This window comes from Streptopelia decaocto, assembly GCF_964273445.1.
Source record: "Streptopelia decaocto genome assembly, chromosome: 7".
In the NCBI taxonomy this organism is placed as follows: Eukaryota; Metazoa; Chordata; class Aves; order Columbiformes; family Columbidae; genus Streptopelia; species Streptopelia decaocto.
Genome location: NC_138661.1, coordinates 67894539 through 67920854, shown reverse-complemented (window position 1 = coordinate 67920854; position 26316 = coordinate 67894539). Strand labels below are relative to the sequence as shown.

General features: G+C 47.8%; 1 protein-coding gene across 1 annotated transcript in view; it reads left to right on the top strand.

The window, feature by feature from the left end:
* Nucleotides 1-2954: 2954 nt before the first annotated feature.
* The window catches only part of PLCB2 (phospholipase C beta 2), an 87970-nt gene continuing 64608 nt past the window's right edge, over nucleotides 2955-26316 (top strand). The window contains exons 1-12 of the mRNA XM_082057473.1: nucleotides 2955-3093; nucleotides 3635-4319; nucleotides 8241-8318; nucleotides 10924-10992; nucleotides 19949-20089; nucleotides 20252-20331; nucleotides 20934-20987; nucleotides 22820-22895; nucleotides 23498-23598; nucleotides 24075-24241; nucleotides 24422-24568; nucleotides 24848-25005. Of these exons, the coding sequence (XP_081913599.1) occupies nucleotides 4236-4319; nucleotides 8241-8318; nucleotides 10924-10992; nucleotides 19949-20089; nucleotides 20252-20331; nucleotides 20934-20987; nucleotides 22820-22895; nucleotides 23498-23598; nucleotides 24075-24241; nucleotides 24422-24568; nucleotides 24848-25005 (1155 nt within the window). The 5' untranslated portion in view covers nucleotides 2955-3093; nucleotides 3635-4235. The remainder of the gene's footprint in view (nucleotides 3094-3634; nucleotides 4320-8240; nucleotides 8319-10923; nucleotides 10993-19948; nucleotides 20090-20251; nucleotides 20332-20933; nucleotides 20988-22819; nucleotides 22896-23497; nucleotides 23599-24074; nucleotides 24242-24421; nucleotides 24569-24847; nucleotides 25006-26316) is intronic.

Genomic DNA, 26316 nt, shown 5'->3' with positions numbered 1-26316 from the left:
CAACCACGCAGTGTTTACTGGGATCTTAAAGACCACAGACTGGGACCTGCAGAATGGAATTGAATGTTGATAAAATGGGGGGCAGGCTCCCCAGTTATGATTATGTTCTTGCTGCTCTGTTACTGCAGAGTAACAGGAGATGGACACTATCTGGTGTGCTGCTGCTCTTCATCCTCCTTCCTCTTCTGTTAGTGACCCATCTCAGAAAGTTTTGGTTTCTTGCTAGCAGTTAGGAATTGCATGGTTCAGTCGTCCCTGTGGAGTGATTCTGTTGGTAGTGCAGTAGCGGATAGGATGTTTAAATAGTGCGTGAGTCTGCTTGCCTTGCTCAGCTGTGCAGTTTGGAAACCTGCAGAAGGCGTATGCTGTAAGCATAATGTACTCCTGCTGCATGTTCCTGCCCAGTGGAAGTTAATTATCAGTCCAACAATGGCTCAGTGGTTGGTCAGGTTGATTTGGGTTTTTTTGTTTGTTTTGGGTTTGTTTGTCTGGGTTTTTTGTATTTTTGTTTTGTGTGTGTGTTTTTTTTTTGTAGTGGTGTCATTGTTTGTTTTGTTTTAGATCTTTTTACACGAAACCTCACTGCTATTATTGTATTGTGGCATCTGTTGCCACTTGTCTTTTTGTGCCATGGTCCACTGCCCTCTGAGTGTTACAGATGAAGCTGAAGAGTCTTGCTGTCAGCCGAGAGCTGTGGTGGTCCTTGGCCTTTGTGGTTTGGGCTCAAAGGAGGACACAAAATATGCTCTGGCAGACACAATTAGCACTTCTTGTCTTCAGGAGTGGTGAGAAAAATATTGTCCTTTGTGGTCCTCATGGTGCCATTAATCCTTTCAGGATCCCCAGGGTTTAAAGGGCAGAATAGAAAAAGGAGCAGCAGGATTAACTGTGCTTTGCTTAGCTGTGACTTCGGTACTGGTATTTGCAGGGGGTGCTAGTGGCTGTGTGTGCAATATCATAGCCGTTCACTAGAGGACAGCATTACACATTGCAAGCTGTAATTATAATGGAACAATGCTGGAAGAGAATTCTTACAGATTCTGTATGTGCTAGGAATAGGTTGGGATTGAGGTTGCAAAGTAATTTGCTGAAACCTGGGAGCCATCCAGTCAAGGTGGTTTAATAGATGGTGTGGCTTAAATTGCTGTCTACAGACCCTATTGTGTAAAATCTCTGCAGGACAATGCTGACTACCTTGCTTCTGCATGCTCTTTGTGGGGGGTAGATGGTGCTGAATAGGTAGGACAGGGAGATAAGGAAGACTCTGCAAGAGGAAAAAAAAAAGTGGGGAATTTTTGCATATCAGAACTCTTGTAGTGGTGGGATGCACAGTGGTGAAGTTAATGTAAGAAAGGAGGCATGATGCCCTGAGCAGAGGGGATGTAGGATGAGTGCATCCTGGGTGATGGACCTTGCAGGAGAAAGGAAAATAAAGGGTGGTTGGAATAAATACTGCTGAAAGTGCTGCTGCTTCTGCCTTCTCTGATATCAGAGCTTTCAGCAGAGGGCAGGACTGTTGCTTTATTCTATTGCTGTTCCATCAGCCATCTCTTCACGCAAGGGACAGAAGCTCCCACATAGAGCAAGGAGTGTGAAATGAAAGATAAGGAGGCTGGGTTATGCAAAAGGAGATGAGCTTCAGCTTTTTGACCATCTTTATGCAAGCAAGGCTCCTGGCAGTTGATGTGCAGTGCCATACAGCTGCTAGTTTGGTGGCAGCTCATCGTGCTGTGTGTGTGTGTTTTTTTTAGTTTGTGTTTTCGTGTGTGTGTATCCCCCAGCAAAAGCTGGCCTTGAGTGACAAGCAAGTGATTCTCAGACCTAAGTAAAGGTCTGCTGATGTGACAGAGCTATTGAATATCCAGGTGTGACAGAAGCAGCCTTTCTGTGAGGCCCAGTTCTGGCAGGAAGCAGACATAGCTCACCAAGTTATGATGATAACTGTAGTAAATACCAGATGGACCACTAGAACCAGTAGCTGTGACTACCTGATCTCACCTGCAGTCCCTCTGCTCTCGGCAGTACTGGGTGGCAAAGCTCATCCCCCTTTCACTCCCTTGCTGCTGTGACTTCTAAGACTTTCCTGTAGTGCTTTCTGTGCAGAGGATGGGAGGACTGCAGCGGTTCTGAGCAAGACTGATGCTCTGTCCTTTTCACAGCTGCACTCTCAGTTGAAGTTTAGCAGCCCTGAAGCTGCTCTGGCCTTGCAGAAGGGATCAGGTGTGAACACAGAAAGCTTCCGCTCCTCACAGCCACCTCCTGTGTTCCTGTGGCCTTTCTCTATACGTACCAGGCATCAGCGTCTGTTCCTAAGCTGCTTACAAGAAGAACACAGAGAACAAAACTCACCCAGCTGAGTCTGGTGTTTCACTGGCATTTATGCCGAGTCCCAGGCTGTTGCTGCTGTCCCTAAGTGCTTCTAGCTCAGGCTTTGGGCTCTGGGCAGACCCTGTCATCCATCTGCTGCTTGGGTGTAACAATGTTCTTGGGGCATGGTGGGGCAGTGATGCTGTTTTGGCTGGGCCTGGAGTACCATGGTGCTCCATCAGCTGGTTGCCTGAGAGCCATGTGTCACTTTGACACACACACGAAGAAAGCTTAATACTATGAGTGTGGCTTGGTTATGAGAACAGAGGTGCTGGATTCCCATGTCCCTGGTGTCAGCCCTGATACCAAGCAACTGCAGCCATGGGTGAGCCACCTCAGTTCCCTGCCCTAATAAAACAGAGCGAATGGCCTTAGCTTGGATAGCCAGTTCTTGGAAAGCATGGTGCCTTGCAAAATACATTAGTAAATGCAGAAAACTTGGTGATAGTTGGAAAAGTAGTTCTCTCATTCCCAGTTCATCGGGTCGATAAACCATTGAAAGAAATGAACAAAGGGTGTTAAGTTTGCTCAGGGTTGTCTTTCTGCAGCAGGCATCTCTGATAATTGCTGCCATCTCTGTTTTACAGCTAGAGCACTTGCTTCAGATCCACTTAATCTCTCCTCCCTCATGCCACTACCATTTGAGAATGCCCTTTGGATATCTTCAGTCAGCCTTCCCCTGGTTGTCCAGTAGGATTTGAAGTGCTGGACTTCTCATCAAACTGGGTAAGTCAGAGGTGGGACAGAAACACCAAACCCATGCAGCTGTCTCCCTTTGCACAGCGGGAGTTTTTGTCCACCCTTCTTAGAAAATCTCTGCTACTTCTGATAGTACCTTGTCCCTCTTGAGCAGTTACCTCCACTTCTAATTTGTTGTGGGGCTCTGCCTTTTTGACTAAAATTAACCTTGCCCATGTCAGTCCTTCTCACAAGCCAGTCTCCTGGTTAGCCAGTGCCTCTCTGCCACCAGCAGCTCCTTTTCTCCTCTGCTGTTCACATGCAATTCCTTTGTTCCAGGGTCAGGAGCAGGGACTCATTTTTGCCCTGTTTGCCATTAACTTTCTGTTCTGCTTTCTGTCACTTCCCTGCAGCTTCATCATTATAATCCCCGCCTTACACATCTGTCCCATTCTGTGTTCCCAGAGCATCTGCAGTTAGACCCAAGTGAATCTGGAGAATATTGCTGTTCCTAGGGACTCCTGTGAATGTTTTGTTTCATCTGTCTGTGGAATTTACATCTGTTCTGCTGGTCTGTCTCACTTTTCAGATTAACATTCAGTGGAACCCAGAAGAGAAAGGAAAAAAGTTAAAGGCTGGACAGTGCAGCATGTGGCCTCAGAAATGGAGTCTGTAAAGAGCAAGGAGTTAGTTTATTTTACGTGATATTTGGCCCATTGCATGAAGGGGGCAGTCTGCTTGTAGCCAAAGCCTGAGCTGTTCCGTAACCACATCTGCTGAAATAGTTTGAGTGTCGGCTGGCAATGCCTGCACTTCGTCAAAGAACATTTAAGGAAGTTCAGTTGCGGAAGTTCTATGAACCGTGCGCTTCACAAGTACAGCTCTAAGGACCAGGTCCCTTCTGGAGAGACAGCATCTCAGCCATCGCAGACTTTCCTCTAGGTGACCTTGTGCTGAGCTTCTCCTGCTTGCTTGGGGAGCTGCTGATTTACAATGCAGATTCATTGGTCCTCGCCTGCCTGCCCCTCCTAAATTTGGCTGTGATATAAGAGGCTGTCTGATGCCAAGGGTGGCAATGGCAGAGAGCCCTGCCATGTGAGAGACAGAGATAGAGGAGAGGGGGCCAAGGAGGAGCGAACTCTGCAGCTGCTGTTGCCTCTGGGAGCTGAGGAGCACATCTGTGGGACAAAATGTCAATGCTTACCCCTGTCCTGCAGCCCCCGAAGGTAAAGGAGTATCTCTCCACGGGCGAGCGCTTCATCAAATGGGATGATGTGAGTACCTGTGTTTTTCCTTCGCTGGGTTCTGTGCGCTGGAGGTCAGATGCAGTGTTGAGTTTTGGGGGAGCCTGGATGTGTGGGGGATGGGACACTGTGTGCTGTACTTGAGAGCAGCGATGTCTGAATAAGGGAGTGAACTGAGAAGAACAGGAGACCTGAGAGCTAAAAACAAAGGACATGTGTTAGGGGCTGGTGATGTGGCTTCTGCACCTCTGGTTATTGTGGCAGCTAGAAGGAAGTGGAGTGTGCCACTGGGTCTGTGTGCGAGGCTTCTCTGGTGTGGGACCTTAGCGTCCTGCCTGTGTGTGAACCAGCTCTCAGGAAGGTAGTTGCTGCTGGGGGTCTCCTTGGGGTAAGAGGCATCTACTGCATTTGGACCTGTCTGGAGGAGCATGAGGGGCAGGACTTCAGAGCTGAGCAGAGTCTGTGCTTTGCGGAGAGAGGGGAAATCAGGCTCCAAGTTTCTTCCTCTTCTGGCCCCGTTGCTGGAGGGGATCAGAGGGGGAGCCATGTCCTCCCGTGCCTGCCTGCCTTGTGGGTCTGTGAGCTACCAAGTGTGTAGCGGCTAAGCAGTGATCAGCCTGTGCTTTAGCAGTGTCAGAGCCTTAGAGGGTGCTGCAAAAACCTTTTTCTCCCTCCACTGTGTCCTCTTGTATCTTTAAAAATGCTTGGTTTGCAGTTTGTTTGTATTTTGTTGTGACGGGAAGAAAGTGTGGAACAGCGGAAGAGAGTTAATGTGAATGTAAAAGTCCCCTCACTTTCTAAGAGGCCAAAGAGTGTTTCCTCTAATACCTACATACCTGAGCAAGAGGACAGCAGCTGCCCATCCATTTGGCCTGGAGTAGGAATTGTCTGCTGTTGAGCATGGATGTTGATAAGACAGGGGGCAGGCCAGGTTGTGATTATTCACCAAGATCTGGGAGAAGCATTTGATGCGATGTTGCAAATGAGATGCATGAGAAGGAGCCTCCAGCAGCAGTGCTCGAGGGCTTAGTGCTTACTGCAGTGGGTGTAAAGCTGGAACAGAGTTTTAAGTCCCAAGGCAGTGTGTGTGGGGGAGGCAGATCACTTGTGCGTGGTGTAAGCCAGGGGTAGAGCAGCAGCACGGAGAAGTGAGAAAGCAGTGTAACGTACAGCTGGCAGAAAGGATGGATGCTGAGGAATACAGTTGGAACATCACTGGTAGTTATTCAACTCGCTGTACATAAACAGAGGATGACACCAGGGTATGGTGGAAAGCAGAGCCTTCTCTTCCTTTCCAGTGGGACCACTGCCTGGTGGCTTCTTTGAAACTGAACAGGGATTTGGAGAATAACAGGAGCCAAACTTGTTTAAAATTGCTGCTGACTTTCTATGGTCAGTCCTTGGGGACCATTTTCCCAAAAACCTGAAGCTGTTAAGTACTTCCCAGGGAATTCCTGGCATAGTTAGGCTCCCTTGAAACCCGAGTCAAGTTGGGCTGCTGTAACCATATGAGTTAGGGAACTCAAGTCCTGTGTGGATTTTTCCCTAGGGTTTATAGATGTTCCTGAAAGGTTGGTTCTAATTACTAAGTAGTTTACAGACTTGACCTCCAACAGTAAAGAATGCCTTCTCCACAAGTGGGCTGTTGAGGTCGTGATGCTGCACCTCCTCATGCTTTCCCACTCCACAGTTAGAGCAGGCTGCAAAAGGTGCTGGCAAGAGCTCCAGGCTGCAGGATTGCTGCTCTTCAGCGGTGAAGGGCCTGCATTTTTTTGTCACAGTCTTTGAATTGACCTTGCTGTGCTGTTGGTAACAGTCTGAACTCCTTCCCCAATATTGGTGGTGAAGGAATGAAGGTGGGTCAGATTGGCTCCTTACGTCACTCTGTACAGTTTGGGACTGGACTGGAGCTTTCACTGTACCAGATAGTTTCTTGAGAAAAGCAAACCCACACTTGTTCTATAGTATCTTTACCTTGTCCAGTGTTTGTAACGTGTTCTCTAGGGGGGTGTGCAGCAGGACCTCTGCCAGGCAGGACTGTTCTGACCAGCCTCACTGAGTGAGCTGCCTCATCCTGAGGTAAGGAGCAGCTCTGCTGCACTTTGTTTAGCAGTCAGCAAGCTGGGGCTGCCAGACAGACTAGAGAGGTTAAGTCCTACCACATGGGTGGCAGTTTATTTCATGAACCAACTTAGAAACTCTTTCAAAACCCCAGGTAGGGCACAATGGAGTAGCTGATCTCTTAAGCGGAGCAGATGCGTGTGGATTTGGCTCTGTGCTGGCTCTTAGCCCTCGAAGTGGAAGCAAAAATGCTTCTGTCTATTGAAGATCATGGATTACAGGATTTTACCAGACAAGGCTTGCTTTCTTCCCTAGAGTTGAACTCCACAGTGTGAGCAGCTGCCAGTTTGGCTGCCAGACCATCTTCTGCAGAACTGACCATTTCCTTTGATGCCAGGAGCCACCCTGCAGGAGGGTTTGCCTGCACCCCGCAGCTGTCCGCATCCCCGACCAGGAGTCCTTATTGCAGCCTCAGCTTGCTTGCAAGAAGGCTGCTTCATAGGAGATAAGGTTAATCTAGAAATGCGGCACTGTACTCAGTAGTAGTACTACAGTGCCTGTTCTGCAGTTTGTGCCTTGTGGCCCTGCGTTCATGGAGCTAATCAAGAGCTCCAGGAATATGGACATGATGCTCTGCAGATCAGCACTGTCCCTAGTATAGCGTGAGAAATACAAGGGGGAGCAAAAGGAAAACGTACAACACTGTGGCATGGGCAGTTTATTCTAATGAAGAATACTGAATGTGGAAATGGAGGTGCCTGGGAATACAGATGTGCTCTGGACTGAAGTGCGAGTTCAGTAACAAACTGAAGAACCCAAGACCAAGTGACAAATACGACTTCCAAATTTCATTACTGGTTTCATCTGAGTGGCTGGGTATTTCAGCTTCCTGAACTGAATTTGAAGCCTTCCTAGAAATGGCTGACAGGCCTTTTGATCCTATCTTCTGTGGCACCAGAGGTCAAATGCGGTGAGGAGTCATCTAGACTGAATGAATAAATGGGCTGGGACTGAAGCAGAGGCACCAAGTGTCCTTCATCTCGGTCTCCAAGGAGCTCACGCTAATTCATCTCTTAGCACAGGCTTGCCTGTGAGATGGGAAAGGATGTTGTCTTGAAAATGTCTGTGAAGTTGCCTTTAACTGAACATGCAGCAGCAGTGTAGTTATTCGGAGGCTAAGCACACAGCCTCAGAGCAGCCCCTGACTCCTTTGCAGTATGTGCCTCAGTTCTGATCTGAAGGGCCTCCCTCTTGTATGAGATTCAGGATCAGCCCTCAATAATTTAATCTGATTTTGTGCCTGTAGTGTGGGTGTTTAAATAGCTGCTGCTTTTTGTAGCCTGTGTAGAGCTAGTCCATGGAGTTTAAGAATTGCTACCTAAGCACTCATCTGCTGTAGTAGGTCGACCCCTCCTTGAACTCTTCCTGACTAGGTCTGTTCTCTGTAAAGAGAGCCCAGATAACACCATGAGCACCTAGGTGGTAGATGCCAGGGATGAATGCTGTCTCTGCTTGGACTGGGCTACTTCTGAAGCTTGTAGAATGAAGTAGGTGCCTCGGAGGGAAGGCAGTTCAAACAGAACTATTAATCTCACTGACAGGCACTTTTTTTCTCCTTAATTTGTTGTATGGAAAACTCCGAGAGTTGTTTGAGCTAAATGTATAGTTTAGCTGAGACTCAGGCTTCAGCAGAGATCAGTTTCCGTAGCCTCACACTGCTCTTCTGGAGATGTACTAAAATAATCTCGTTCATTTCTGTAAATCACGTGATGAATCACCTGACTGGGTCTGTATTTGAACTGGGAACCTTATGTGACTCGGAGAACCCATCGAACCCATCATGGGACAGAAGGTGCTAACCTTCTCTTTATCTTTTTTTCTTTTGGTCAGGAAACAGCAAGTGCTTCTCCTGTGATTCTTCGGGTGGATCCAAAGGGCTTTTACTTATACTGGACCTATCAGAATAAGGTAAGTGCTAAGACTTGAGAGCTTGGTCTCCAAATAGCTAGTTCAGGTTTGTGTGAGATAAAACACCATAAGTACTCGAGTTCTGCATTCAGGAGCAAACTTAACAGGAAGCCCTCCTGAAAAACCTGGGAGTCTCATGCTTATTCAAGAGCAGATTTGTCTGTCTTCAGAGTTCCAGAAAAGAGCAGGAAATTAAGCTGTGAACATGCCAAGGAGATGAGTGTGGCCTTTTTGTGCTCGTTGTGCTGGCATCTTATACTGGGAAGTTCATTAGATGTACTTCAAAGTACTTCACGGAGAACAGTAGTGTTGATAAGCCCTGTTACCCAGCATGCTAAAAGATTATCCCAGCCAGTGCAATGGTGCAGTTGGAAGAAAAATGGCTAGATGTGTGCAGCTTCAGTGAACATGTACCTCATGTGCAGCCTGCGTTGCAATTAACTGACTCTTCTCAGTGACAACGAATGGTAGGACAAGGGCCAGTGGGTGCAAACTGGAACACAGGAAGTTCCACTTAAATATGAGAAGAAACTTCTTCCCAGTGAGGGTGGCAGAGCCTGGCCCAGGCTGCCCAGGGAGGTTGTGGAGTCTCCTTCTGTGCAGACATTCCAACCCGCCTGGACACCTTCCTGTGTAACCTCATCTGGGTGTTCCTGCTCCATGGGGGGATTGCACTGGATGAGCTTTCCAGGTCTCTTCCAATCCCTGACATTCTGGGATTCTGTGATTTATTGGGGTTTTAGAGATTTTAATTAAAAAAAAATGTAGTGACTGTAGTGATGCAGAGACTACACCCAGTCTAGGGAGGGAGTTGTGCTCCTCTCAGGCCACGATGGTGTGTGCACAGTGCTGGAGATAAACCATGGGATGCTGGCTGCTGGAGGAGAGAGGCAACACAGGAAAGAGAATGCAGTTCCTTGCCAACAAGTAGCAACAAGGGGTGGAGAGCTCTGGCTGGCTGGAGGTGGAAGGCTTACTTCTGCTTTCCAGAGCAGGGCTGTGGTTCGGCTCTACTTCCTCCGTGTGACCTACATGCTGAAGAGGCATGTTAGATAATGAGACAGACAGTCCTGCACAGCCCCCGGCCCAGAGACCTGTCATGTCTTGGTGAGCTCTGCCTTCCCAGCAGCCTGTGCCCCAGTGCCCGCTGGGGCAGGGGCTGCCGCAGGGCTGTACCCTCTGGGAGGAGTGTCGCAAGGCTGGGGACTGTCACATCCCTCTAGAAGGTGTGCTCTCCTTTCAGCTGTCTCAATCACTCTCATTCCCCTTTCATGGTCTACTCCTGATGGTAGAGTTTTGCTGTAAGGTTTCTAGCAGACAGTAGGAAGAGGTTGTGGCGCTGGAGGAGATGCAGAAAAACAAGGCAAGGGGAGCTGTTGTCCCCCATCCAAAGTGAGATATTTAATTGGGTTTGTGGTCTGAGCGACTTAATTTCCTGGGAAAAGGGGCCAGGGTAAGGAAGCATTAGCTGACATGAGGAAATCTGGACTGGAGGGGCTCTCATGTAGCTGGAAGATGCCACTGATTGGCACCTAAAATAAACTGTAAACAAATTTGAGAGCTGCAGTGGAGCAGCAGCATGTTTTATATCCTTGGGGGAGTCATTGTCTGGCATCTTTCCTATTCTCTGAAGAAATTTGCAGACAGTGCGAAGGAGCAAGGGTGGTGGGCAAGTGCTGGCTGGCAGACAGAGCTGGGCTGCGCTTGTGAAGGTCCTGTGCAGGCTGGCACGAGATGGGCTGAGACAGCATGGTGTGGTATGGTCAATGGTCTGTGGAATTTGTGTGGCTAATTAATCTTTGGCTGATTCCAGATCAGCTTGTCATGGACAGCACGGAATTAAAACTGCACCACTTTTGCACTAGGAATTCAGAAAGGAGTGGGTTTAGGAGTAAAATTTCTACCCCACTTGAGAATAAAATGGGGATACAGCCAGAAGGCATGGTATCCACATTGTTCCTTATTGTGATCTTGGAAAATAATATTATCTGCTGCAACAAATATAATTTCTTCTCCAGATCCATGGTGAGCAGACAAATTAGTAACAGAGGAAGGAAATTCAGGTTGGATATTAAAAGAACAAACAAAATAAACCTGACAACTAGCCAGTAGTGAGGACATGGAGTGGGCTGCCTGGGGAAGGCTGTGGAATGTCCTCTGTGGGAATAGTTTCACACCAGATTAGGTGAAGGTCTGCTGGGAGTGACCTGGGGAGAAGCGGTCCTGCCTCCCTCCCAGCTCAGCTGCTCCGTGCTGAATGCACAGAGGAAAAAAGGGCTGAGAACATTTGTGACAGGAGCCTCGGGGGTGTATTAGCACACAGACTGAAACTGGGGTAGAGTTTCCCCCTGCAGAACTGTATGCATGTCATATGCTCCTGCTCATGGTAGTCCACACCAAGCCTCTGGCCTCACCCTGAAGAGGACGGGGCTGCTGGCCCCTGCTGCACTGGCCGTGTGGCCAGCTGGGCTGGTCAGCAGCTGATGTTCCCCTGCCTGGGTTGTTCCTGCCGGGAGGGCTCTTCCCCAGGGAAGGGTGCTGCCTGAGGATTTCTTTCCTTTCTCCTTTGTCGTTCCTAATCTTCCTTGTCCTTATTCTTTTGTAGGAAATGGAAATATTGGATATAACCAGCATCAGGGATACCCGAGTAGGGCGATTTGCCAAAATCCCCAAGGTGAGTGCATAGCTTCATTGCTGCCAGTTGTTCATCTGGGAAAGGCAAGGCTGCCTGGGGCTTCAGCGCCTGAGGAAGTGTGGCCTGGCTTTGTGTTACAAAAGGTGGAGAGGACCTTACATCACAACCACATAAATAAAGAGAAGCCGTCTTTACTCTTGTCCCTGAACTCCCTCTGTGCACCCGAAACAGAGGCATTTCCAGACTATGGTGTGTGAGCTTGTGGGAAAGAATACGCCAGAATGATTGAAAAACAACAATTCCCCTTCCAAGTGCCGAAAGAGCCATTTTCCAGTGTGCACAGTGGGTGTGGTGTGTGTTTGGTCTCAGCCTGGCCTTCACGGACACGGGGCTGCACCGGAGGAGACTCGTGATGCTTCTGTGGGGAGTCACCGGAGCCGCGCTCCTGCGCAAAGACGCGCAGGCTGGGTCAAGGCAGCCACAAACATGTAGTTACAGTGAGATTCCAACACAGTGTGTGGTGGGATTCTTTTCCTTTTGAAGGGAAAACTAGTTTTAGAAAACTAGTGTTTGTTTTGTTGTCCCGTGTCCCTGTCTCCCCCAGCCCCCTATGCTGCCCCCCCCCCCCCCAAAAAAAAAAAAAAAAAGAAAAGAATAATTTGCCTGTTTGCAGGGTGGCAGCCCAAGGGAAGCAGTGCTTATGGCTTTGTTCTTGGTTTCAGATATAATTTAACCTTCCTGTGGCAAAGTTGCCCTTGTTAGGACTTTTTTCTAGGTCTGTTTTTTGTTTGGTTTTAACTTTTCCATGTATGGAGAAGGCAAGGAGAAAATTGAAGTAAAGCTAGAATGTGCGAATGAAACAGAGGAGTAAAGATAATGGCTCCACGTGGTAATGTAGGTGATTCTCAGTCACACGCAGAAGAGCAAGATTTTGCAAGATATACTGAGAGACTCGAGCAGCCTCTTTGTGTAAGTAGTACAGCTGTTTGCTTGATACTGCTCCGAAAACGGCTCCTCAGAGCTCCCAAGACTGATGGTTCTCAAAAGACCATGAAGAGATGGGTACTAAAAGCACAGAAGAGCTCAAGAACTGTACCCACCTTACACAGCTCTTAAAAATCAACATTCTTCCTGAGAAACTTTTTTCTTGGAAATTCACTAGAATGAAATATGAGTTTTCAACAAGCCTAAAACTGTCTGCAACTTGTTTTGTGGGAATAATGTATGGGGGAAAAAAGGCTGTGTGATTTTTGTGTGTTTTGTTTGGCTTTGTTTTTCCTTTGAGAGCTGGTAGAGGTAGGTGCTACACTCCAGACAGAATGTAGTAAGGAAAAGGCCAAGGTTAGAGGTGTGGTATAGGTTGGATACATGGTGAAAGTACTGAGGCCATGAGTGGATATCCTTCTGGTGGCGGCAGCCAGGCTGGAGGAGAACGTTCCAGATTTTAGCAATTAGTGAAGGCAGACACTGCAGACTGCCAGGAGAAACGTGCTGGCACAAGCGCGGTGTCAGAGCTGCCTCTAGACAGCAGGAATTTCTACTGAAGCAGCATCTCTCGGTGATGAGCCCCTACTCGCAAACAAGGAACTGCCCTGGAAACAAGCCCGACTCCAGGTTTTTTAATAGTAACTCACAGCCCAGATTTGGGATGACCGCATTCCATATTCAGAAAAAAATAAAATGGACTCTTTTAATTTTTTTTTTTAATAAAAGCACAAAGAAGTGTGTGAAAAGAATGAGGAAATTTCTGAGCAATACCAGGACAGTAGAAATCAGAAGAGGAGGGGCAGCAGTGGCTGTGTTCCATAGCTAGCTCTGAATCTTATCAACAAAATTGGAACGTGGCCTATGTGGTTCTCATCAAAAGCTCTTAAAGAACTGAATAAGAGAGATCTTTGCATGGGAAAATTACTGCTGGAGAATAAGACAAAGGTCTCTTGAGAGAAGAGAGAACCAACAGACTCCCGGCATGATCAGTGCTTGGGCCCGTGACGCTCCGCATGTTTGTACGTGATCTGCAAAAGAGATGTGCAGGGAGAAGACCACGTTTGCTAATGGGACTGGGTTATTTGGGGTAATAAAATGAGGGCTGATTTCTAGGAAGACCTTGAATTGCTGATTAACTTGATCTATTAAGTGTAAAATTTTGTACAGATAAAAATCAGGTGGTGCACACAGGGGAGAAACCCCACAACAATCCCAACCTTCTGTAATAACAGGCTCTGAGTGGACTCTTGCTGGTCAGAAACAAGATCATGAGGATATGTTAAATCAAAAAATATCAACCCAGTGTTCAGTAGTATTTGCTCAAAAAAGTAAGCTGTGTATTAGGAATAGTAAGGAAAGAATTAGGAAATCATGCTGCTGTGTAGAGCCTGAATGTACCCATGTTTCTCTGCATTTCTAGTGTCCTTCTCTCAGGTGAGACAATGAAGAACTGGAAAAGGCAGAGAAGAGCAGTGACATTAATAAAAGAATTAAACAGCTGCTGTAGGAAGGGTGTCTGAGTAGGTGGGGGCTGTGGGCTGGCAAAAATGAAGATGGGGGGATGAGGAGTGCTGTGGAGTGCTGTAAAATCAGGAGTTGAATGGGAAGGTGAGAGGAGGAGTTACTCAGTGGTTCCCCCGCGTGCTAGCTGCACATCAAGTGGAATTTTCCAAAGGCAGGTTCAGCACAAGCAGAAGGAGGTGCTGCTGGTTTCTGTGTTGCTGTGCCGTGGGCTGCCTTCCCGCACAAGTCATGGAAACCTGGGGGAGTTTAACAAATCAGGACAAGAAGGAAATGCCCTTTGAGGGTTGTCAAATGCAAGAGGATGCCTCTGGTTTAGGAAGCTGCTGAATCACAAATTGCTGGAAACTGCAGAAATATGTCAGGGAAGTATCATTGCATTTGCCCTATTCTTATACCTTCCCCAGGCATCTGGATGGATCTGTGGCCTGACCCCTTGTAGCTGTTGTGTTCCGGCCATTGGAATAGGCCGGAGACAGTATCTTACAGCCCTGGGAATGGGCTACAGCTCACTCTTTACACGTGAAGAAACAAAGGTCAAGCACCAAGTGATTTACTAAGTTCTCAACAGGCAGAAGTGATGCACTCAATGACAACCCCTGCTGTGAAAATCCCAAGTGCTTTCTGAATTCTGTGTTTCACAGACACACATTTTAAATAAGTCCTTTTATTTCAGGGATTTTTTCCTGGCATTTCTATGACAACATGTAGTAAAATGCACTAGGCTCGCTACTTATCCACCTTTCTCTTATGGGCTGATGGGAGGTCTTGTGGGCACTGAAACGGCCGTTGAACTGAAATGGTGCGAGATGCACTGACCAGTGCTGGAAATTTCTTATGCACACATGGCGGAACTGTCCATGAGGCTTCTGCAGGGCTCACAGGCCTCGCTCGTGCAGTCAGTTGGCTCTCCTGGGAACAGAATTTGCTCAAAGGAATGCAGAAAGCAGTGAGAATTTCTTAACGTGAATCACCACGCCCTCCATGTAGGGCAGCTATGGCTGGTGCAGCCTTACAGAAGGGTATAAATGTGCAAAACTGGTGTGACAAAGCAAACAGATCTGTTAGAGGTGAGGGGTGGAAGAATGAAAAGGGCAGTCTCCTCTCTCACAAAATAATGCCTTGGAAGGGCTGTGGGGTACAACTGCTGACATTAATACAAAGAGGTACTTGTTTCATTGGCTAAAAGTGGAGAAGGGGCTAATGGATGATATTTAACACAAGGGGAACAAGATCTCAGCTGTGAAGCAGCTTTGGAGAGGACCAGTAACAAATCAAGCATCCTTTTGCTCTTGTCTCCCCTTCTTTGTGAGTGACCCCGTGGTCAATCCACAGCCTCTGTCAGGCAGAGCTGGTTTTCACGCTGAATATGACTGAAGGAGTTTCCAAGGCCAAAGGTGCTTTTTGGGGGGCTTCTGCAAGTACTGCTTCCCTCTGCAAGGTGCTGTGCACTTTTGGGCTGTGGCTTATGCTGCATGAGGGCGGAACGTGCCCGGAGTTTTTCCGACCGATGGAGGTGAAACGAGTCTCCTGCTAACGGGTGGTTGTACTGTGGATGCTGGGAGTTGCCCACTTTCAGTTAACATTTTCTTACCGCTGCTAGGCAAGCGGTTTGGGGTTTTTCTTTACAAGAAGAATAACACCAAAGCGCCCACGCAGAAAGCCGCGTGTGAAGAGCCCTGCCGTCGCAGGCGCTGCCCTGCCAGCGCAGGGCACAGCTCTGCCTGCCAGCGCAGGGCACAGCTCTGCCCGCCAGCGGGGAGGCAGGGATGGGTGGAACCCCCTTCCTGCGCTGTCGGTGTTAGGCAGTAGATAGGCAAGTGCCCAGCGCATGTGGCACTGAAAAAGGGACATGTCACCAACGGCTGTCAACCATAGGAGCCACCTCCAAACGAGAAGGGCCCCTGCAGTTTGCCCCAGAAGGAAACGATTCCTGGAGCTGAGCGGAGACTCTCGTCTTCCCTCCTGAGCTGTTGCCCTGCGCCTTATTCACACATAAGAATGCACACAACCCTCCAGTCCTCCTGTGACCTCTCCTATGCACGTGCAGATTTTCTCTTCTCACCCCCTTTGCTCTATTTTCTTTGAGAGCTACTCAGTGTTCCGCAGTGTTTTTTCTCCATGGAAATCTTTTTGGAGAGACAGGGCAGAATGAACTTTGGCACACGTTCAAGAGTAATAAAGATAAGAATTAGCAGGAACTCAATGTAAATGAGACAAGATAAAAAGCTATTGAATGTAGTTCAGCAGCATGCCGAAGCAGATCAAGATGTTATTTACAATGTAATTCTGTGTTTTCCTTTCAGTAACGAGGAACAATAATGGCTGCTCCATTTTGTTTTATTCTGATGCACCAAGACCCTAGAAAATGAAATAATTAGGACCAAAATACATGATGTTTTAGGCCAGACTGCTGGGCTGTTGGCTTCATCTCGGGTTTGTTTAGACGTGTCAGCAGGCATTGGCTTGGAAACAAGCATAGTTTTTCATAAAAACAGAAGTTGTATTTTCTGACTGTCATGATTGTGAAACAGTTTCATCCTCCACACACATTTTGTTACTGAACCCAGAGATGCAGACTCTGAACATGCACAAGGGAGAGGAATATATCAAGGTATTCCCCAGGTTGTATGTTGAGATGATGAAGTAGGACGAGTCGTGTTGAGGCACCGCCAATGCGGGGAGCATGCACAGTGTGCTCAGAGCGGGGCTGTGCGCTCTGAACACGTTGTGCGTGGTCAGTCGCTCTCCGCCACAGCGGGATGGCAGCAGCTCGGGGGACCGAGCATCATCTCAGCCCTCACGGTGGATTCAGCAATGTGCACCGGCACAGGATGGAACTAAACAAAGGTGATGTTCAAACAAAAGAATGATCACGAGAGACTGCATGGAGACAAACTGATAGGTGTGCATGCAAGAGAAGAGCGGGTAGAAGCCTGTGGTTTGCAAAGGATTTATAAATAGTGGAGCAGGGGCCTAGCGAGTAAACAGTAACATCCCAATATTGGCCTTTTGCCATGCTGGGCCCTTCTGCCTCTTCCATCTTTCTACAGCACGAGCTCTTAGACCACAGGGACAGCAGTTACTGTGGATGCCCAGTCTGCAGCTCTCCCTCGCAGTCTATTCCTGCTCAGTTCCAGAATGCTATGGGTTATTCTGTGACACGTGAATCTGTGTGGTGCTGCATTTTCTGGTTCCTTTAGATCAGACAGCGAGGAGAGCTGAGAGTGCTTCCTCTGTGTATTTTTTTCTGCCTCATCTCGCTGAGATACTTGGGCAGAGACAGGCTGGTCTTGGTGCTGAATCCCGCGATGGAGCAGTGCTGCTAACGAGGACAGAAGTGTTACTGCAGAGCCAAAGCCATTTGAATGGCCTTGCTGCTGCCTTTCCCTTCTGGCAACCAAGCAAGACCTTTCTTCTCTAAAGACAAGACTTGTTGTCAACTCCTGTCATCTAATACCCCAGGCTCTGTATCAGTAAGCACGTTTCATGGAGGTCCAGAGTTGTGCGAGTGTAGTCCGTGCGTGCAGCTGTGGCAAATCCTGGCTGTCATGGGGCCGTGTCCCGTTTCAAGTAGGGAGAGGACAGTCTGTCTCTGTCTCTTGCATCAGGCCTGGCTCTTTGTTTATATTTGCATGAGAATTTGCTTTTCTCTGGACTATGAATGTGGTTTGTACAGATGAGGGTTTTGGGCAAATGAGGAGGGTGGGAAGTGAAATGCAAGCTGGATCCATTTCAGCCGCTCTGCCGGTGGGTTGCTTTCTGTTTGGGGGTTTTTTAAGTGGATTTGCTAAGCATGTTTCCCTTCTGATTTGCATGGCTAATGTGGTTGTCCTGCTTTTCACATAGCAATTCCTATTTTTCCTTTACGGCCACCTGCAACGTGACACTAAGTAATGATGTAGCAAAACTGCAGTACAAGGTGCTAAAGGAGCACAGGTTATGAAAGAGCCAAGATGTGGCATCACGTTCAGTGCTTTTGGATGCCGTCACTGGGCCTCTCTTGCCATCTTCATTCAGGGTCACGCCAACATTGCTGCATTTATCCCGGGAGGGAGATAATCCCCACGTAAAGTCGGCAGCACACAGCGAGCGAGCGACTTGCTTAAGGCCTGGCAGGAAGTCAGTCGCTGGGAAAATATGACCCAATTTAGATCCCTAATGAGATCATCCGTTCCTCTCCCTGCTGCAGTTTCCCTCTCATAAAATGAAGCTGTCAGCTTCACCGAGGTGTGAGGGGGCGTCAGAAGTTGCTGCTGCTCAAGGGTATGGCATATGACAAGCTGCACGGGCTACGGCTCACCATGACCAGCTCCTGAGAAGGTGATCAGATATCAGGCCGTTACCGAGCACAGCGTGTGGCAGCTTTATCTGGCAGATGCTCTGATTTCAGCTTGCTAGGGCCATGGCCTGAACAGAAACATCTGCTGGAGAGCCCAGCGACACCAGCTTGCAGAGAAGGAAGGGCTGGGAGGAGCCCGTTTGTAACAAATACAGGAAATGAGTTCAGCATAAACCACAAGTTCTCTATTGTCTTAGCTTCGTCTGATTTACAACACTGGAGGTAAGGAAGCTGAACAAATGCCAGTGGGTTTGCACGATGAAGTTAAAATTTGAAGTTCGAATCCTAACAGTTGCAACGAAAAGTTAAGCTCCATCAAGAAGATGCTCTGAGTGTGGAAAGGAGGTGTGGGTATGTGGGTGCTTCTCACTTCTGTCAAGGACGATTGTTCATGAAGCAAAAATGAGGCATTTTGGAAATTCCTGAACTATTAGAAAATAGGCAAATCTTCTGGGTGGCTGACTGGCTTCCCCCTTCTTTCCCTCCAAATGCTCTTGGATTATGCAGGATTCAGAGTTACTGCTGTGGAGAGCTGCTTTTGTGAAGTGAAAGACAGCAGTCAGGTGATCCTGAGCTATAATCCAGCCCATCATGGTTTTCCTACAGATGCCTGTTTGCTACAGATGTGTCAAAACTGCAAATGCTCCAGAAATCTGGAAAAATGCAGTAGAAAAAGTCTGCAGAGTACCTTCTAAAATATATACGCAGCTCTATATGTGACACCAAGCAGATGTGTAAGAATGCCTGAGGCTGAGCTGCTTTGGGGTTCCCGCTATTGTGGTCCAAACATAAAGAGAAAATTCCAGGGCAGAAATGACTTTGTTTCCATGTGACTCACAACAGGATGCAAACAGATGGTTGCATATAGGGGGTTTTGGTTGGTTTGGGCTAAATTGAGGTCTATGGAAGTCTAAGATCGGGGGCTTTGCTTGCTTCAGCTAGCACAGATTCAGACATTCTCCAGTTAGCAGCAGCTTAACAAGTCACCAAACACGAGCTGCACTGCAGAGACTGACTTTGTACGTTCTTTAAGTTTATAGCAAACATAGAGTCATTTAGGCAAAACTTCTTTTGCTGAAGTTAACGTGATATCTACTGTGTTAAGGTGTTACTGGTGTTTTAACTTGTTGAAACGCGGTAACTCGGCCGTGTGTCTAACTGTAGGTTTGTGCATCCAGCGAGAGCTCCGATTCCGGCTCTGAGATTCCACTGGGAGTCTGACCTGCTCTGCCAACAATCCCGGAGGAGGAATTTTGCCCTTAGTTTGTGAAGGAGCAGGTGCTCTCGCAGCCTCCCTGGGTGCTTTGATATGGATTTATCCTGCGCTTTAGATAATGAATTGCTGTGCTTTATTCCAGGACGTGGGAATATTATCCTTTCATTATAAGTAGCAACTGTCAGTACAACTACAGGTTACCTTGGCTTAGTGAAGCTTTATGTAGGAATGCAGAAAATGCTAAATAATTTAATGGGATTCTATAAATACTTTCATATGGTGATGAAATCCAAGTATGACTAATCGGATGAGCCTTACACTTAACAAAACAAATCTCTGGTGAGCCATCGCTGTAGGATACTGCAATTGCGATGGAAAAAACCACTTCTAGCAACTGACAACTAGCAGAAAATGTGACTGGAGGGAGAGAGCCCATCCTTCCAGGCAGCAGCTCTAAAGCTGGTAGACGTTCTGCGTCCTGAGCTATGTCTTTCTTGTGGTGGAGGGAGGTTACAGCAAAAGGTATCACACTAATCTAAAAGACTTTCTTGGTATATGTTTTGACAAATGCAATAAGCTTGTTATGCAGCTCTGGCGTGAGCAGGCCGAATACTCACCTCCTTGTCTGCAGGCTCAGGCTGAAGTTTCAGAAGGAATTTCTTTAAGATCAGCCCAAAGACCAAAATGGCATGTTTGGGCAGTGACGTTAGTCACCAGGCTTTTGTCCATGGAAGTTCCGGGTCATGTAGGCTCCAGAACAACAGTGACAAATAAGGAAAGCCAAGGAAAGGAAGATCACATTAAACAATTTTGCAGCTCTTGAAAAGCTTGCTGTGAATTTGGGTCAATGTTTGGGTTGGGTGCTATCTTTTTTAGGTGTGGTTTGCCTCATTGTTCCTTCATCCCTGTCTGTTCTGTTTCTTTTGCAGTGCCAGAAGCTCCGGGAGGTTTTTAACTTGGATTACCCTCACAGCACCTTCCTGCTTAAGACTCTGACTATTGTGTCTGGCCCTGACATGGTGGACCTCACTTTCCATAACTTTGTGTCCTACAAGGAGAATGTTGGCAAGGTATTGGGTGCTGAGGGCGAGGAGGCACTGGGGAACAGTAAGGACTGGGGTGCTAATGGGGAGCAGGAAAGAAGAGGGGAAGGCAGGGAACACAGGTTGTTCTGTGTACTCTGCGCAGTTCCATAATGCCCAGCTGCCTCTGCCTTGTGTGTTTGTTCCCAGAGCTGGGCTGAGGATATTATGGCCATCGTTCGGAATCCCCTCACATACAACGCTTCTCGGTACACCTTCCTAGAGAAAATGTAAGTGATTTCTGACAGACTCTTTTCCCTGAAACATTCATGTCCTGCCCTTTCTGTCTGTACTAGAAAGAAAAGGCATCTTGGCATCCTGGTCCTTTGGCAGCCTCCGAAACAAATCCTGGGTCAGCTCCTGGGCAGGGGGTTGGCCGTTGGGCCATATGCTGCACGATGACTGAGTGGCACAGAAGTGCTTGAGCCAGCCAAACACACCTGTGCTATTAAACTGCAATTCTGAGCCTCAAGTGTGTCCCACAGCACTCACCCCTACAAAGTGCTGCCTCTTTTTCTTGGCTCAGTAATACTGTTTGGTTGGCAGCAGCCTGGGATCACTGAGAAATGCTAAATAATAGGGGATATCGTTATCTTACGTATGTATCATGTTTCAGAGGAATCTTTCTGGTATCTAAGATCTTGTAATTTACCTGTTTCTCCTTCCCAAGGAACAGGAACAGGTTCTGTCTGAGGTTAAGCTGATGGTCTGTAGGGCCCTGATTTTCAGTTAACTGTTAGATTGTTTTCCCAGTTGCCTGTTTTTTCTTTCCCCTTACTTAACGGGACCTCAGAGTGTACAAGTGCATTTTCATAATCTTTTTTTTTGACAGCCTGGTGAAGCTCAAGATGCAGCTTAATGCGGAGGGAAAGATCCCCGTCAGGAAGTGAGTATGGCTGCTTGTTTTGTCGTGTGCTCAGTCAGAGGAAAGGCAGAGCAGCTGCTAGGAGCTTGGCTGCCCAGTGGCTCCAGCCGCCTGCTCCTTGTGCCGCCAAGAGGCGGAGATCATTCTCTCAGGATTCAGGCTGCACCTATGTTCCTCCCAAGGAAGGGCCTGGACATAATTTGAGTCTGGCCTTCATCTACAGCAAGAAATTGCCTTCAACAGCCATGGATTTCACTTCCTGGCTGTTGGCAAGAAATGATCAACAAAACCAAGCAACTTTGCTAAAATTCTGATCACAGATTGTTTTCAAACCTGAATTGAAAGGTGGGTGTAGGACCTATTTTACCTTTCATATATGGAGTTCTGTGTTCGGAGAACTTTTTGCTTGACTCTTTGGCCAGCCTGAGGCAGGGGTTCATTGCTTTTGCTCGTTCCTCGCGGGTGTACCTCCGCTGCCCTCGGTGTTCACGCTGGATGTGCATGAGAGGGAAGCAGGCTCTGTGGCCAGACCGCTGGGCCAGTGTGCACAACAGGGGAGATCTGCCCTTCGCTGTCCCCAAGACTGCTGCCTGAATAAGCCAAGGCTACTTTGCCAAAGCATAAACCAGCCTATTACTTCTCCTCTGCACTGCATGGCATGAATCTAGAATGGATTTTGTGTCAGTCAGTGTCTTCCCTAGGAAAACCCCTCCGTGGCTGATCCTATGGCTCCTCCATCCCAATTCAGCTCGTAGAATGACAAAAGGCTGCACTGCCGTGTTGAATTCCCTTTTCGCTGCCTAAATTATCTTTTGTTTTAAGAATAAGGACCTGCAGATAGTGCACTTGTGGGTGTTCACTGGGAAGGTTTGAACCGCGCTGCTTCTACGTTTATGCTGTGTTTATGGCATCTCAAGAGGCAAGTGCTAATCACCTGTAATAAATATGCTGCCTACTGCGTGGTATATTGCATAACAATTCTAGATTAAGTCTATGCTGGCTAAATGCGCTCCTGGATGGTTGATCATTGTTCAACAATAAACATCTTTTGTTATTTGTTTTCTGAACCACCAACCAGCAGAATTTCATTCTGTCAGAAACCAGTGTATTCATCAAAGGGCTTTTAAAAATGTATAGGTCTTTAATGAATAACTCACACTAGGGAAGCGTACTTTGAATTGATCTTGAAAATGCAAGCAAGGTAGTATTACTACAGAGAGAAAACAGCTTGTTCTTCCGAAATAAGCTAGAAAAAACATCTGGTACAGGCTGTAACTCTCTTTAATGCCCTGGTCTGTCTTGCTTGCAGAGTGGTAGAAGTGCTTTATTGTGTAAAACATTAGACTATTAAATGGCCCAGATTAAGAGCCAAGTTTCTAAAAATATTCAGTATCTCCAGGTATATGTAAGGCTTTCAAAACTCTGTGTCTGAATTCTGAAAATTCCACTGAGCACCTGCCTTTCTCTTTAGACATTTCAATCCCTTTTGAATCAGAACAAGGGTGCTGCAGTTTTTGCCTTGCAAAGGGCACTTGGGAGCCAATATGCACCGAGTTTGCATACGGCTGCTGCAGCTCCCACTGGCCGCTTTCCCACCTGTCAGCACATTTGGCTCTTTTTGTCCCCCGTTTTTGGCTGTGAGCACCTGAGATGCCAGGAGGTTAATAGAGCTGACCTCTAAATCTCTCCACAGAGCAGACCTCCTGGCTGCTGACTGGGATAGTCTGAAAGCTGGGGAGACTTGACTCAGCGTTACTATTCCATAGTACAGCAAAGAGCAGCCACCCAAGCCCAGGCTTTCCAGTTTCACTCCTCTTACGTTACAGTGATTTATTTTTTCTGTGCCTGGTCAGTATTTTTCAGATGTTTCCTGCAGACAGGAAGAGGGTGGAAGCAGCATTAAGTGCTTGTCATCTTCCAAAGGGCAAGGTAAGGTTTTTGCTAGGTAGCCAAAGGTCTCACTAGTTTGAGAATAATCTTTTTACCTACCCTGGCTGTGATGGCCTTGGCTATGAAAAAAACTGTCAGCCCAGAGTCTCTCAGTTGCTGTGAAACCTTTTCCTTACCACTAGCTGCTATACCTTAACCATACGGCCGCTAAGATCAGTCCTCACTGTTTGTATTGCAGTAATGCTCGCGGCTCCAGCCCTTGCACTCTGCGGCACAAGAAGCAGCAGGTTCCCTTCCACCTGCTTCCCTCCCTGCTCTTTGAAGCAGCAGATGTGACGGTTAATGTTGGCACTTGTGCCAGCCCGCTGAGCACAGTGCAGGCCTCTGACAGCTCCTGCCACTGCATCGCGCTTTAGCTTTATACCATCGCACAAGAGGCACCAAGGAGCAGTTTAAATAATTGTCTGTCCTGAAACAGGGCATCGTGGTGCCTCTCCACTCCCTCTGCTCTTTCCTAAACACCTTACCAGATGTTCCAGTCGCTTACATTGTCACAAAGAAGTGCTGAACTGTGGGTGTTGATGGAGAGGTGAAAGCTGTAGTGGGTTTGTGATGCTGTCATGTCTTTGTTGCATTCCCAGAATGATGCCATCAACCCAGAGGACTTCCCCGAGACAGTGTATAAAACTTTCCTCATGAATCTGTGTCCACGGCCTGAGATTGATGAGATATTTACCTCACAGTAAGTTTCCTTCAAGCCGCAGCAGAGAACTTGATCTCTTGTGGCAAGAAAGAGTGACAAGGGGATTTTACGCTATGTGGTTTATCTGGTCTTAGGCCTTAGAAGAACAGGAAGCCAGGTCACAAAGCAGTGCCGGTTCACCTAACACTTTCACTCGCTGCCTGAATAAAAAGGAATAAAAAGGATGAGACCTCGCTGTGCTGCAGGGACTCTTTACTGTCCCCATCCAGAGGGCTGATGCCAGGTCAGCACTGGATCATGCCAGTGGGATCTTCTTGTGGCAAACGAGGCCATGTACGGTGTGAGAACCGTAGATCCTCACACGTAGCCAGTGACCTTTTTTTCACAACTAGATAAATCTGTGACTTCTTAAATGGGCTTGATTTCACAGGGCAAGCAATTCAGTGTGGTCTGAAATCCAGTTCTGGGTAATGCACGGGCCTTACCCCTGTTCCTCTGTCATTCTCTCACCTCAGCCATTTAAAAGCAAAGCCCTACATGACCAAGGAGCACTTGGCAAAGTTTATCAACAAGAAGCAGCGGGACTCTCGCCTCAATGACATCCTTTTCCCGCCAGCCAAACCTGAGCAGGTGCAGAGCCTGATAGAGAAGTATGAGCCCAGCGGGATCAACATCCAAAGGGGTGAGTCTTGTTCAGCCCAAGGTCTTGCTATAGCTAGCATGAAAATAGCAGAGGTTCTCGCACCTTCTGGAGCAATTGGCCCAGATCTCCCGAGTTACTGTGTTTCAGTGCACCAGCAAAGAGGTGCCAGAACCATTTTGTTTCAGAACTGTTACGTTAACAGCTTTGTTTTCCATGTAGGGCAGTTGTCTCCGGAGGGGATGGTCTGGTTTCTCTGTGGCCCTGAGAACAATGTCATAGCACTGGACAAATTGATGCTGTACCAGGACATGACCCAGCCGCTCTCACACTACTTCATCAATTCATCACACAACACATATTTAACAGGTAGGGGCAGTTCCAACACGTGTGTACCACCACCCGGGGGGTGAATGAACCTACAGTTGGGCAGGTGCATCTGCCCTGAAGTTTGGAGGGCCGAGGGCTGCACTCACCCCGAGGAGCTTGGCACTTAAATGCTGTGTAGGAAGAAGAAATGTGACCCTGTAACCAAAAACGTCTTGTCAGTCTGCCACGTTCACCTGCTCAAGGGTGGCAGAGAGTTCTGTCGCTCCTGTCATGTGTGAACAGCTGATGTTGAGCCTCCCTCTGTTTGCTCTTCCGCAGCTGGTCAGTTCTCCGGTATCTCCTCTCCCGAGATGTATCGGCAGACGCTGCTGGCTGGCTGCCGCTGCGTGGAGCTGGACTGCTGGAAGGGCCGGCCCCCGGATGAGGAGCCCATCATCACTCACGGGTTCACCATGACAACTGAGATCCTCTTCAAGGTACGAAAAGAAGGAGTTTTCTCCAAACTTGCTTTCCCCTGCTCAGTTTTAGACTGGTCTCTGTTTGAGGAGCCTGGCTGAGGGAACTGTCAGATGGATGCGCAGAGGGCAAAGGTGTTTGAGCAGAAAAGATTGATGGTGAGATGACAAGGGAATGGATGTGTAGATGGTATGAAAGATGAACAAATCTGCAATAGGTTGGCATTTGTGTACGTTTTTGGAGTGGGAGGTCGAGAAGGGAGGTTGTTAGCTGGAGGAAGATGACTGAGTGAGGGAAATGTGGACAGTCAGGTAGAGCTGATGGAGAGATGATAGAGTAGATGTGCCTGCGTACACAGGGCTGTGCAGCAGATGGATATATGGGCAGAAAGGTGCACAAGGATGGTGGATTTATGGATGGATGCAGGTCAGAGAAAGAAATAAGATGGCTTTTGGAAAACAAGTGGCTAAACTGAGTTTATGTTCTAACTGGCCTGCAGCAGGTTTCCGTGGCTCACAGCCTCACGCGGTGTAGCTTTGGAGGAGCAGGTTTCAATTACTTTGTAATTACACGAGTGTGTGGAATGTGTTCAGTGGAGCAGTCGCCCTCTGGCTCGCTGGGCAGACAGCTGCCCGGGGACTCAGCTCCCAGGCGTCAGCAGCACAGTGCGAGGCCTGTTTCTCCCTTGGAAATGTAGGGCACGTAAGCGCAGAAGTTACAAACAGCTTGCAGGTTACAAATCAATGCATCACACTTACATTTTTCTGCACTCTTTAACACAGCTGCTGCCAACGGGCAGAGGCACTTTAGATTCTATTTAAAGCTGTTTATTCTTCTTCATATCTCCCTCCCAGTTCCCACGCTTCACTATTACTAAAATATTTAGCGGGGGGGAGGGGGAGCAGTCCTTAAGATGAGAGGTATTGTCATATCCGGTGTCAGTGATTTCCCAAATCCTGTAGCACCACTGCTGCTTTTGCACAGCGGTTCACTGCAGCCAGGAGAACTAATGCCAGCTGTAGCTGCTCTAATTGCAGAGTTCTCCTGAAGCACGTGACTGGACCTCAAGGAAATTATAACCTATTAACACAGCATGTGCCCAGGTTTTAGTTTTCTATGATGTGTAGATCTTTCCCTCCACACCTCTCTCCCTTTTCTACCATTGCCTGTGGCCTTTTAGTAGCTTTTTCAGCTCCTCTGAACCTTGTGTGTTTCTGTGATAGGAAGTGCAAGTGGTCCGTGCAGGAGCAGCTTTGGCAGCCTCCTTCATGCTAAGGTCATGGCTGGACCAGGATTTGGGGGGCGCAGGGGACTGTCAATGACACTTGTTT